Source organism: Thalassophryne amazonica, chromosome 12, assembly GCF_902500255.1.
Source record: "Thalassophryne amazonica chromosome 12, fThaAma1.1, whole genome shotgun sequence".
Lineage (NCBI taxonomy): Eukaryota > Metazoa > Chordata > Actinopteri > Batrachoidiformes > Batrachoididae > Thalassophryne > Thalassophryne amazonica.
Genome location: NC_047114.1, coordinates 74,560,249 through 74,574,780, shown reverse-complemented (window position 1 = coordinate 74,574,780; position 14,532 = coordinate 74,560,249). Strand labels below are relative to the sequence as shown.

Genomic DNA, 14,532 nt, shown 5'->3' with positions numbered 1-14,532 from the left:
TATAACCCTTTGAAACATTATTTCCTGCATTTTGAGGGTTAACTTTGTGTTGCTAAGTTTAATGTTAAATAACGTGCCATGTCCTTTAAAAAAGAAAAAAGAAAACCGAAAAGCCCCCTATGCTGGTTAAATCACAGCATAGGGGCCCAAATCAGTGCACAGGGGATCCAAATTGCAGCATAAGGGCCACTTACGCTCAACGGTGCTGGTGAGAACCCTGATCAGCTATGGACTACATCACCAGGATTGTTTTTGAACTACAGTGACTGTTTTTGCAAGTTGAGTGAGAACAATTTTAGATTGGACTGGACTCCAATTTAAAATTCGTGTTGGAATGTTTTGAACCTCTTGACGTCAAAGCACCAGTGACACACACCAAAATGTAAGTCCCTTTTCTCTTGTTTACTTAATAAAATATCAAATGGAAACTATCTTAGCCATTATATAAAACAAATAATGAATGTTTTTTCATTCGTTCAATGGAAAGAATATTTCCATTGAACGAATATTTGTATATTCGCATTGTCAATTGTGTTGGTAGCATGGCCCAAGCAGAGGGTCACCCCTTTGAGTCTGGTCTGCTAAAATCATCAGAGGGAGTTTTTCCTTACCACTGTCACCTGTGTGCTTGCTCTAGGGGTTGGTAAGGTTAGACCTTACCTGTGTGAAGCACCTTGAGGCAACTTTGTTGTGATGTGGCGCTATATAAATGAAATAAATTGAAATTGAATTGAATTTCATGAGGTGAAAGTTGGAACATTCCATCGGCAAAGCCGACTTGAATGGAACATTCTATCTTTCACCTCATGAAGTATTCTTACCACTGAACTCAAACATTCAGTATTCATATACTATGGCACTGTCACTGGACCCAACATCACCAAACTCATGAAACCTGCAAATCAGTGCCAACACTTCTAAAATACAACTAAATAATACGAAATTTACAGACCGGAGCACAAACTTCTTAAATAGTCCATTAGTATAATTAACCACCTTGTAAGCTGTATTACCTTGAATATTTTGAATAAAATAGTCAGACAGGACAAACACAGTCGAGTCCAAAGCAGTTAGCTGCTGGTAGACTAGAGGAGGCTGGTACTAGCAGAGGTGCGTGTGTGCACGCACGCACGCACGCATGCACGCACGCACAGAGTAGGTTGCCACTTCAATTTATCAGACATGCCAAAAGGAGTGTGTCACTGTAAAACAGAAAGTGGCGAAAGTGGCTAAAGAATCACTTTATCTCCTTAATGTTTGGAAGCCAAAATCATAATTGAAATCAAAATTTGATTAATCACCCAGCTGTAGTTACCAGACAGGTATTTGGCCACTCACTGCTATTTGAAGCCTCTCCGATTTGACCCATTAGAATGGGACTGAGGTCAGTGCCCTCTGAACTCATGTGAGAGGGTTGTGAGATGAACTTGCATCTTAAAAGTCTTGGATGGGTGATGATCTGGCATCAGTCAAATGTGCAGCGACGGTCTATTTTATGTGTTCTGATCTGAATGTGATTCAGAAAGAGTAAGTCAAGGTCAGTAACATTTGAATGTGAGTTCTGTGAGATTAACTTACATCCCAAATATTTTGGATCTGCAGTGATTTAGTGTTGAGAAATCACACTAAGAAAATCAAGCGTGGATGGATGATGTCCAATTTATACTCCTGCACCACGGCAGCAGGATACCAAAAGCCTCTTGATGTACTTACACATCATTCAACATCTTCGTGTGTAAGATGAAACTAATGTCAAAAATATCAGTACCTTTGACAGCAATTTGATGCCAGAGGTGGAAAAACATGACTGTGCATGTTTTTTCTGCAATGTTGGACATATTGAGTGAAATCCTGGACCTTTTCAAGGTTGTGTAGCCTTAAATACGTACATCAAGATGTTTGCGTTGGCGCAGGCTGATGGTGTTGTGCTGATCAGTAAGACTACAGAACAGTTTGCACTCTAATCAATGTGCATGTCAAATTGCAGTCCTGTGTGGATGAGATGGTTGTGCACTATCAAGATGAAACACAGCATCTAACAAGTTGCTGAAATCCGTGAAAAGCAGTTCCTTGAGTCCTGGTGAATGTTCTGGGTCTGGTTTGCTACGGGGAGCAGATGTTAGGCAGAAAGACGACATATGCTGGCTGGCGTCGTCACATTAGCTGTGAGTCTCACTGCTAGCCCGGTTCTCTTGAACCATTTCTACACAGCATTTTCCTCAGAACTACTGAGGCCTGCTATGCTGATCCGGTGCTGACGAGCCTCAAATCTGTAATAAGTGCAGTCTACTCAGTGAAGCTGCAGGGGTTGACGGATCAGATAAATTAACAAACTGGTCAACCTCTGGATTGTAGAGCACAACAAGACTCTGTACACGTAATCTTAGTCTTAATCCAGGACAATCACAAACCAATACAGTCTGATTCCTCACTCTCAAGTGGATGAACACTGATCACATCCCCGGTTAATTCAAGGATAATAAACCTTTCCTCGACAATAAAGGCACCTAAGCTGCTGATTTCCACAACCCTATCCAGCACCCAGTCCATTAAAATCAATCAATCAATCAACTTTTTTTTTATATAGCGCCAAATCACAACAAACAGTTGCCCCAAGGCGCTTTATATTGTAAGGCAAGGCCATACAATAATTATGAAAAACCCCAACGGTCAAAACGACCCCCTGTGAGCAAGCACTTGGCAACAGTGGGAAGGAAAAACTCCCTCTTAACAGGAAGAAACCTCCAGCAGAACCAGGCTCAGGGAGGGGCAGTCTTCTGCTGAGACTGGTTGGGGCTGAGGGAAAGAACCAGGAAAGGTGTGCTGTGGAGGGGGGGCAGAGATCGATCACTAATGATTAAATGCGGAGTGATGCATACAGAGCAAAAAGAGAAAGAAACAGTGCATCATGGGAACCCCCCCACAGTCTACGTCTAAAGCAGCATAACCAAGGGATAGTCCAGGGTCACCCGATCCAGCCCTAACTATAAGCCTTAGCGAAAAGGAAAGTTGACAATGACTACATTTACATGCAGCCAATAACCCTTTCATAACCCTTTCATATCCAGAATATTAGCAATAACCCGGTTGCGCACGGCCATGTAACACCCGCAAAAACCAGAATATGCTCATATTCCGGTTTTTAAAAACCAAAATATGACCCGTGGGTTACTCCTTTTCCAACCCGAATATCAGGTCCTATAAACGCACATCGGAATATCCCCGTAGAAAGGAACATTATTTTGTGTTCTGCGCATGTCCCATCCGCAAGGAATCTTGGTCTTTTGAGTACGGCAACTACTTGTATGCGGCGCGCACAACCCACCGGACACCACAGAAGCAGAGGTAAACAAGCATGGGGAAATCCACAGCACCGCGGCAGCACAGCACCACACTTTTGGAGTGAGAAGGAAACCGAGTACTTCATTAGTATCGTCGAAAGACATGAATATAATGTCTTTTATTGACAGTAGAAAGTACTGAGATAGCGACATGTACAAGAAGGTGGCCGAAAAGTTACACGAAGCAGGATTTCCACTAACGCCAAACTAAATCAAGCACCGGTGGAAGACGTGCGTCGCTGTTTAGATGGGGATATTCCAAATGATACCAATGACCATGTATACAGGAGTAACTCTGTCTGCTTAAGCATGTAAACGGGTTATTCCTAATAATTCAGAAACCGGAATATTGACCTTATCCCGAATATTAATGGCATGTAAATGTAGCCACTGAAAAGTCCAAAGAGCAAGAACACATCCCTGAGGAGCATATTCTGAAAGACATCATCTGAAGAAGATTTGAAATAAATAAAGAACAAGACGGGCCTTGACTGATTATGTTATGGGATTAGTCAGGATCATTTGCGTTTCATCATCAAAACATGGGCTCTTTGGGCTCTTTGCAACAGCCTGAACATCCTGCCGGATGGAGCATGCTTCCATCTTCAGAATCTGATGGCCACTGTAAAAATAACACATGGCAGTACTAGAGTAATACACTTGATGAAAGGTGTAAAAGAGTCTGATAACATCACGAGCAGGTTCTTGCCTGAAAATGTGATGAAGGCTGGGTATTGGCGATGTTTGCTGAAATTTCAACAGTTAACAGAGAATGTGTTTCATCAATCGGATGATTAAGTGTTATGTTCTCCCTTTGACCGCTAAAGTGATTTCTTGCTGCGTTTAATCATTGATCAGTTGCTGCCTTTTAAATTCCTTGAAACGACGACCACAGAGTGCTGTCGTGCTGTTCGGTACAGTCCAGCAGTGAAGAAAAGGTCCGTCTCTGAACACATTCTGTCTGCACAACAGCTTGCAGACAGTTTCTGTCTGACGCGTCACACAGCTTTCATATCAAGAAAACACTGGCACAGACTCAAAGCTCATACCTGCAATTCTGGAGGCCCGCCTTCATCTCTGATCAGAAGAAGGTAGCTCTGTCCGTCCACCACAATTTCTTTCTTGAAACGCCCACCTGGGGAAGGGACACCAGAAATTATGGGAATTAGAAAATACTATAACTGTGATTAGACAGGGCCTATAAAAAGTATTTAATCCTTTTGGACTTTTTTATGCTTTTGTTGTTTTATAACATCAAAACAAATAAAACACAGAACTCTTTGCACAATCATTTTTTAAATTATGCCCCCAACCTCCCCATATTATACAAGTTAATTAAAAGTCTGTATAATCAGTTGAAGACTTTTTAATATAAAATAATGAATTACTTGCTTCTGGAGCTGATTGGCTTCAATGATGAGTCACATCATTTGTGAAATGTGTAACAGCTGTGGTTAGTTATGGAGTATAGACTCATTTCTACCCTAAAGGGCTTCTCAAGTAGCAAAAGATACCAAATAAAAGGGTTGACTGGCTGTCACTGCATATGTACGTTCAAGAAGGGTAAGTGCAAAATTATCTTTAGTGTTTAGGCAAATCAAAGTGAAATTAATTTCATAGATTGAATATTATCTGAGATAAACACCAACAGATCTAATTTGGTTCAAGTTTGTACATTATGTTCTATTTTTATGCATTAAAAACAACTGGTCTAGATATTTATACACACATTCGGTCACACGGGGGGTGGGGGGGTGAGGAGTAAGATTTATTTATTTTGAATTTCAAGAATAACAGTGAAATGTGAGAATAAGATAACAGAGATAATTAAGATAACTGAGATCATTTAAATACTCTCAATAATAATTGAAAGTAAAGCCGAAATAGGATTTTGACAATATGTCAAGCATAAATGACATTTCAAGATTAAAGATGAACTTTTGGGGAAGAAATCAAAGTGTTAGCACATAGTGCTGCCTCTAGAAAATGCCTTGTGTAGAACAATGAGGGAAATTGCGCTTCAGAATGGCTTTAATAAAAAAGAAAATTACAATATTACCATAATATTAGTTCATTCATGTGCTATTTTGACTTTTTTCTTGAAATGCAAAATAAATAAATAAATAAATCTAAGTTTCCTCCACTTATTTTATGCACTGAATGTGGCCCTAATACTGTATAGGTACTTTGTACAAAATCCAGTCCCACAAATACTGCTAACATATCTTACCACTACCAATTTACAATATGATGTATCAAAACACTGATGAAACACTCATGGGTGTTCCATTAGGAGGGGGCGGAGGAGAAGAAGAACATTTGTCCTCTGCATATAGCTCATTACAGTTAGACAGACTCAAACCACAAGGAGCAGAGGACATCTACAGTCCAGCATCCAGGAACCAACTCCAGATCTGGAGACGCTGCCTGTTTTTTGATGGTGGAAGAAAACCCACACAGACAGTGAGGGAACATGTAAACACCACACAGAAAGTCACTGCACATGGGCGAAACTGAACCCCAGACCTTCTTGCTGTGAGGCTACCGCACCACCATTGAAGATGAAACGAAGACACGCACGAGAATGAGACATCCTGAAAATCCTGAAAGTCTGCCAAGGGTCTGGGGCCGGCTGTAGGAGCTCCTGGGTTTTAGGCTAAATTAAACCCATTTTAAGCGTGACTTTGGCAGCTAAGCAGTCAAAAAAGTTTGAAAACATCAGGAATACTTCATCCACACTGTCCTAAAAATTCTGAATTCAGGAAAAATCCTAAAAATTCTCATGCTTGATCTGAACACAACCAGGTCCGGTGTCGCCGACCGAATGGTCCCCCCCTAAAAATTGGTCTACCCTACCTTCACTGCACATGCGTCATTAACCTTGTTTCTGCTTCAAACTGCACTCCAGTTATCATCTGTCTCAGTGACAGATATCTGGAGCTTTTGTACAACAATCATTTCGACATGAATTCAGCATTATTTCATCATAATAGATAGAGGAAGCGATCAGAGCGCCACAGCTACACAAGCTGCTAGCTGATACATTCACTGCACGTCGGCCATTCCAAAGCGTCATCGATTATCGCCTTGTTGCTGCTTAAAACTACCTCATTTCTGCTTAAAACTGAATTTAGAATGATTTAAGAAGTTTTACCTTGTCATCTGATGGTTAATAATCCCAATAATCCATTTGATCGCTTTGGGTGAAGAAACTCTGTCTTAGACAAGCGGCTGAGCTCCGAAATGATGCATGCACAATGGAGAAAGGACAGACCAGTTTTTAGGAGTGGACCATTCAGTCTGCGACCCCGGACCAGGTTATGTCAGTAGTGTTATTACGATCAGGCCGGGTTATAACAGAAAATGGTGGCCTTGTGGCATAATCCACTAATCTTGCTTCGCAGCACACCACTCTCAGTGAACACAGAATCTCCAAGGTGAACAAAACAAATAAATAAATAAATAAAGATCCCTAATCCACATCTAGATCCCAATCAACACATATTCAATGGTTTTCTTTCTTCCTCTCCATAAGAGTGATTATCCTACATCTCAGGGAGATTAGTTTAAAACTTTTTGAATAAGGCTGCATTGTTCGAAGAAATAAAAACATTTTTAGCACAGATTCTATTAAAGAACACAGTTTAAATGTATGCTGTATGAGTTTGAGCACTGCTTCTGAATCAATTGTTGTCAGAATCATCAACTGGCAGGAAATCAGGTCTCCCAGGAGCCAATTACAAGAGCGAGAAATCACAGTTTAGTGTGTCTAATGCACAGCTGCTGAGGGAACCAGTTCAGCACCACTGACACTGCATAAGTTCTGAAAATAGCCCAACGTCGTCTCCACATTCCATAAGCCAGTCTGGAGAGTGTGCGCCCTCATTTTCACAGTCCTCAGCACAGAACTTATTTGCACTGAATCGATAAGACGAGTAAAATCATTTTTACGTGGAGATGAAATAAATGATTACAGTGCCCAAAAAAATGTGATATTAATCCAGAACTCATGTCCACAGGAGAGAAGAGAGTAGCGAACACTTAGTCCCTGTGCAGCCTTGAGATTCATTTTACTGTTCTTTATTCCTTTTCTAATAAAAACGCACATCCCTTGCCACTAGCAAAGCTCTGTGCAGATGAAGAATAAAAAAACCATGCAGTGAAAAAAAAAAAAGAATAAATTTGATTTTGCATATCATTTGGATGGTGTGCAATTCCACGGAGATTAAAAACATTCAAATGAGAAAGTTGTGAGGCGGAATATGCTCCTGGTAGTAGAAACACAACCTTATGAATATATATATTAAAAATAATGTGCTGAAAGCAAAGTGACAAAACTGAATAATGTACAAATTAGCAACACAGACATACACACAACACACATATCTTTGATATGCATGCAGCTAAAACACACAGTCACATTTTCATAATCAGGTACATAATCCAGTGAAATCTTTGCAGCGTTGGATGAATGGAAATCAACGTGTTCAAGGTGAACTTTTCAGCCAATGTAGCAAAAACTGCACATTTCTCCTTGCAGAAGAACTGCAGTGCAAAAATGCAAAATCTTGCCAAGTATATTTTCCTAATTTCTAGTCAAAATATCTAATCTGCAGCTACTATAAAGGCCGTATCTCCTGGAGTGGCAAATTGTGAGTTTCGTCAGGGTTCATTAAAGGATGCAAAAGAGCTTTCAAAGAGTTTTTAGGGATGCAAACAGTATTTCTCCTGCCAAATTCGGGTGGCACAGTGGCTTAGTGGTTTGCACTGTTGCCTCACAGCAAGAAGGTCATGGGTTCCCACCTGTGGCTTTTGTGTGGAGTTTGCATGTTTTCCCCGTGTTTGTGTGGGTTTCCTCCGGGTGCGCCAGTTTCCTCCCACATTTAAAGACATACAGGTTAGGTGAATTGGAAGCGTTATAATTGTCCAGGTCTCGATCTCAATGGACTCACCTTGGTCAGATCTTCACCCAGACTGAAAATACACGTAGCATGTAGCAATACAATTACAAACAAAAATGGTGCATAGTGCCACCTTCTGCATCAGAGTGTGAAGAATAATGGCATTAATTACTCTCAGCCTCTACAATACAGAATGTCAAACAATAAAATGAAAAATTAAATAGTCAAAAAGTACAATAAGTATCTTAACACTTAAGAAACAGCGTGTTTGATAGTTTTTGCATAATCATACAGCACTTTTAAAAGACTAAACAAGAGCAGTGAGTGCTGTTCATTTATATTGTAAAACCACAGCGTTGATGTGCTGATTCCAACAGTGTGCTCGCAATTTTTTTAAATGAAAAACACTGACAATTTTAAGATAAGATCAAACTTTATTGATCTCACAGAGGAGAAATTCACAAGTTACGTCAGCTCTTAAAAACACACAGATGGGTGCAAGTAGAGGAAAATGTTCATCAAACAGTGTGCGCAAGGATAAGCAATAACAAAATTAAGAATTTAAGAAATTAAGAAAATGGCAGAAATAGAATATATATATATATATATATATATATATATATACACACACACACACACACACACACACACACACCTATACACCTACACATATACATATGCATATATGCAACCCCTGGCAAAAATTATGGAATCACCGGCCTCGGACGATGTTCATTCAGTTGTTTAATTTTGTAGAAAAAAAGCAGATCACAGACATGACACAAAACTAGTCATTTCAAATGGCAACTTTCTGGCTTTAAGAAACACTATAAGAAATCAGGAAAAAAAAACTGTGGCAGTCAGTAACGGTTACTTTTTTAGACCAAGCAGAGGGAAAAAAAATATGGAATCACTCAATTCTGAGGAAAAAATTATGGAATCATGAAAAACAAAAGAACGCTCCAACACATCACTAGTATTTTGTTGCACCACCTCTGGCTTTTATAACAACTTGCAGTCTCTGAGGCATGGACTTAATGAGTGACAAACAGTACTCTTCAATCTGGCTCCAACTTTCTCTGATTGCTGTTGCCAGATCAGCTTTGTAGGTTGGAGCCTTGTCATGGACCATTTTCTTCAACTTCCACCAAAGATTTTCAATTGGATTAAGATCCGGACCATTTGCAGGCCATGACATTGACCCTATGTGTCTTTTTGCAAGGAATGTTTTCACAGTTTTTACTCTATGGTAAGATGCATTATCATCTTGAAAAATGATTTCATCATCCCCAAAAATCCTTTCAATTGATGGGATAAGAAAAGTGTCCAAAATATCAACGTAAACTTGTGCATTTATTGATGATGTAATGACAGCCATCTCCCCAGTGCCTTTACCTGACATGCAGCCCCATATCATCAATGACTGTGGACATTTACATGTTCTCTTCAGGCAGTCATCTTTATAAATCTCATTGGAACGGCACCAATCAAAAGTTCCAGCATCATCACCTTGCCCAATGCAGATTCGAGATTCATCACTGAATATGACTTTCATCCAGTCATCCACAGTCCACGATTGCTTTTCCTTAGCCCATTGTAACCTTGTTTTTTTCTGTTTAGGTGTTAATAATGGCTTTCGTTTAGCTTTTCTGTATGTAAATCCCATTTCCTTTAGGCGGTTTCTTACAGTTCAGTCACAGATGTTGACTCCAGTTTCCTCCCATTCGTTCCTTATTTGTTTTGTTGTGCATTTTCGATTTTTGAGACATACTGCTTTAAGTTTTCTGTCTTGATGCTTTGATGTCTTCCTTGGTCTACCAGTATGTTTGCCTTTAACAGCCTTCCCATGTTGTTTGTATTTGGTCCAGAGTTTAGACACAGCTGACTGTGAACAACCAACATCTTTTGCAACATTGCGTGATGATTTACCCTTTTTTAAGAGTTTGATAATCCTCTCCTTTGTTTCAATTGTTTCAATCTCTCGTGTTGGAGCCATGATTCATGTCAGTCCTCTTGGTGCAACAGCTCTCCAAGGTGTGATCACTCCTTTTTAGATGCAGACTAACAGCAGATCTGATTTGATGCAGGTATTAGTATTGGGGATGAAAATTTACAGGGTAATTCATTAATTTATTCCTCAGAATTGAGTGAGTCCATATTTTTTTTCCCTCTGCTTGGTCTAAAAAAGTAACCGTTACTGACTGCCACAATTTTTTTTCTTGATTTCTTATAGTGTTTCTTAAAGCCAGAAAGTTGCCATTTGAAATGACTTTAGTTTTGTGTCATGTCTGTGATCTGCTTTTTTCTACAAAATTAAACAACTGAATGAACATCCTCCGAGGCCAGTGATTCCATAATTTTTGCCAGGGGTTGTATATATAAACATGATTGGGATTATATATTTTTACATAATTTTTGAAGTACTCTTCACACAAGAGAAAATGGGTACCTCTTCTAGTTATCTAAAAACAAGTTATTATATTTTACTGAAAATTTACTTTAAAATGATTGCGTCTAATATGAACTGCAGATTACATAGTTTGAATAGAAATCAGGCAAATAAACGTGGTAAGATTTTGCATTTTTGCAGTGTACACAGGCCGTCCAGTAAGCTGGCCTAATCATTTTTAATACATACCCAACTGAGCCACACTTACATGCCTTTAAATCCCCTTTAGCCTGCTTGGCAAATTGGGATTCACCGAGCTCTCAGTGCTGTTGGATGTCGTGTTGTGTAACACGGGAACTTTATTTTTTTTATTTTTTGCGCAGAGAGCTTTGAATGTACTCACAAAATACAGAGTAACTGTGCTTCTCTACCTCCGTGAACGCGATTTAAGAAGGGGAGATGGTTAATGTCTTATTATAGAGTAAAAAACATCATAACTAAAAAAAACCAAACATATTTATCAGAATGCAGGGTGGATTATCTGGGATATTAGTGTGTAATTTAAACATGATGATCTGTTGCAAACATGGATGGAATTTCAGGGACACATAATCGTTCAGGATGCTTGACGAAAAGCTGATCCAAGTCTAAACAAATGAGGTAAGCTCTGCAATTTTTAGGCAATAAACATTTTAAATGGCAAGATGAAAACAGAACGGGGATTACTTTGGTTTGTTGTAAACGGAGGGAACGAACAACTCAAGAAACCTACACAGAGACGGTGAGCTGGTAGGCACCGTTAACACGCAGTAAGTGCACTTACAATCTCACATGGAGGCTCAGACCTTGACACAGAGCCACAATCCATCCGGTGTTGCCATAGCAACACACCCTGGTACCTTTTTTTTCTCTCTCTCTCAGCGATCACAGCAGAAGCCAGGAAGAAAACATTGAAGAAACAACCACGGATACACATTCTACTGGCCACTGCTTTGACAACGTAAATACTTTCCCAAACTGGAAAGACGCCTGCGTTGCCTGTGTGTCCTGCACATCATCACACAGGTATGTTGTCACAGTCATTCGCACCGAAGCAGAGGAGCCGCATGTGAGCGAAGCAAACACATTTTTCTTGATTATGCCACTCGATCCATTTCCCAGCAATTCAGCCATTGATTTCTCAAGGACTAATTAAGCCATGAGAATTTTTCTTCCATGAAGAAGTGAAATGCCTGAAACTAATTATGCGTTCCATGTCTCATCCTCACCATCATTACATGAAAATGAAACCCCTCAAAGATCAGCAGTTAACTCTGGGTTTGCCACCATCTTTGTACACACAGAAAGGATGTATCTCACAGTCCAGGCGGGGCCACTCTCATCAGGATTTTGCTGATAAATGATGGAAAATATGATTTTCAAATGTCAGGGAGTGAAATCAAACTTGCTTTCATGCTATAGGAATCAGTCATCAGTCTCTGTTAGGAGACATGGATAGGAAACCATAAATGTGGTGGTTTAAATATACCCAATATGCTCTTACCCCAAAAACTCTGTCATAATTGTGTTTAGAAACCATTTCACCATTTCTTTTATTATACATCTGTGTAGTTAGTAAGTAAAATAATCTCCATGGACAATTCGCTCACGTGTGCACGTAACATGAAGAGAGAAAGAAACTTTGCGCCCCCTGCTGCGGGGCTGCTGCTCCCTCAAAAACTCTGTCATAATTGTGAAATAAAGGACAAAAGGGACATAACTCCTGCTCACAGGCTGGCTACCAGATACAGGACATGTTCACATCTTCAGTCAAACTCCAGACATCTCCACTACATATTCAGTCCCTGATTGGTCATCGCGGTGCGACAAGACGAAAAAGTTCAGATTTTTCAACTTGGGGAGGAGAGCAACGCGATGTGACACGACGCAATATTGCACCACAAATGCGCCAATCGCTCAAAATCGCTTCACTCGCGTCGCTTCATTCGCGTCCATCATGTCACGCTGTGTGACTTGGCGCCAAAACGCGTCGTTCCATAGGGATTACATGGCAACCTGTTGCTGCTGTCGCTCGCGTCGTGCCCGATGTGAACGTGGCATAAAAAGCATACTCGCTGCCACCTAGCGGGCGTGCCGGTTTAAGATGTGCCGGTTGAAAATGGTTTCCGCTGAAACCTCCTTCATCCAAAAGGTTTGTGCTGACACTCCCACACTCTGCTCGGGGATTGGTTTGTCCCCACAAAGAGCGTCACTTCTAACGGGAAAATGGTGTAGTGTTTGTACCGTTTTGTTTTGTACTGCAATCACTGAAGCAGCTGCAAAAAGCACAACAATAGTAACAACAACGACAACAGCACGCATTTCATGTGACAACCCAAATGCTTTCATTCTAATCTAACTGTGCTTCTGCTCACTGGAGTAACCAACCACACTCACTCTGTAAACAGGTGAAATGTGACACATGACCAGGGTCAGACAAACCAATGTCATCACATCAAGTGCAGATCCACTAAACCATGTCAAGTAGATCTGATTGAAAATGGTTTCTTGCATATGAAAGGATCAAAGGAGCATCCTTACCTTCAGGAGACTCCTCCTGCACATATGTGCCCGTCAAGTACCGGTGCACCAAAGCTGATTTCCCACTGGACAGATTACCTACAATGCCCTGCAAGGCCAGAAAAATTATATTTGTTCATTAGTGACAGACACAGCGACCCTATAGAGCCACAAAGGTTGTGATTTGTATTGAATAGGCCACACTGATTACAGCTCATCTTAAATTCAATTTAAAAATTGTCACTTTAGAGCAACATCCACTGAATCCATCCACAATAATAAACATAAAAGGCATGAATAGAAAGTGATTTTTTTTTTTCACCCTGTATAATTAAATGGTTGTTGGTTGACAACTTACTCTGAAATAAACTCTTAAATAAATGATAAAAAAAAAGCCCCACAAGTGACACAGAGGTTTTCAAACCAGTTACTGCTCACAGGAACATTACTGTGCAAGTGCTAATGCAGCTTTGATGATAGGTTAATAAATAAAAAAATACAGACATGACTGGGATTTTATCCTCTCTGTGCAAGCTAATTTAAGATGCAGCAAGATCAGACGCCACCATATTGATCCTTGAAAGGAAACTAAAGATACTCTGCCCAGCATATACACAAAGAGCCATAAGTATTTGGACTATTCCTGTAATATTTCTGTATTTTTGATTCTGTACACCACAACAGTGGAACTGAAATGAAACAATTAAGTTACACTTGTTGTGTAGATGTTCTGCTTTAAATCAAGGGGTTTAATAAAATTATCACATTAACCATTCAGAAATTATAGCCATTTACACATATACACAGTCCCCCCATTTACAGAGCGTATAACTATCTGGAGAAATTAAATTCAGGATTATTGTTGATACAAATAATCACATTTATAGTCAGTTTTCTTCAGACAAGTCAGTGGACAGATAAGTGGGTTTAGAAATTGGATGGATAGACAGAGTAGAAGCTAACTAGCTAATTAATATTACTGGAAGGGCCAATTCACAACTCAAAGTAAAATGCTTCTTTTTCGCCACTGAACAGGTGCACTGCAAAAACTGTCCCTCTCAAAATACACCAAATAATCTGAACTCCAACCAAATTGTCTTGTATTAAGCCAAAAAAAAAAAAAATCTGCCAAAGCGGTAAGAAAAATTTACTTGGTTAGAATTCTCAAAACTAGCAAAATGTCTAGGCATTGAATAATCAAAATGTGCCTGAAAACTAGACAGAATTGTTATTTTAAGATTAGCCTCTGTCTTAAAATAAAACAGTCTTGTTCCTTTGCTTAGAAGTCCATCGTCTTTCATTGTAGCTGGTTAAATACAATTAGATGCTGGAAAAACTTACT

General features: G+C 39.8%; 1 protein-coding gene across 1 annotated transcript in view; it reads right to left on the bottom strand.

Moving 5' to 3' along the window:
- Window positions 1-14,532, bottom strand: part of agap3 (ArfGAP with GTPase domain, ankyrin repeat and PH domain 3) — a 213,041-nt gene that overhangs the window by 172,818 nt on the left and 25,691 nt on the right. Inside the window, exons 3-4 of the mRNA XM_034183336.1 lie at window positions 13,212-13,299; window positions 4,391-4,476 (exon numbers count right to left, since the gene is read on the bottom strand). Coding sequence (XP_034039227.1) covers window positions 4,391-4,476; window positions 13,212-13,299 — 174 coding nt within the window. The remainder of the gene's footprint in view (window positions 1-4,390; window positions 4,477-13,211; window positions 13,300-14,532) is intronic.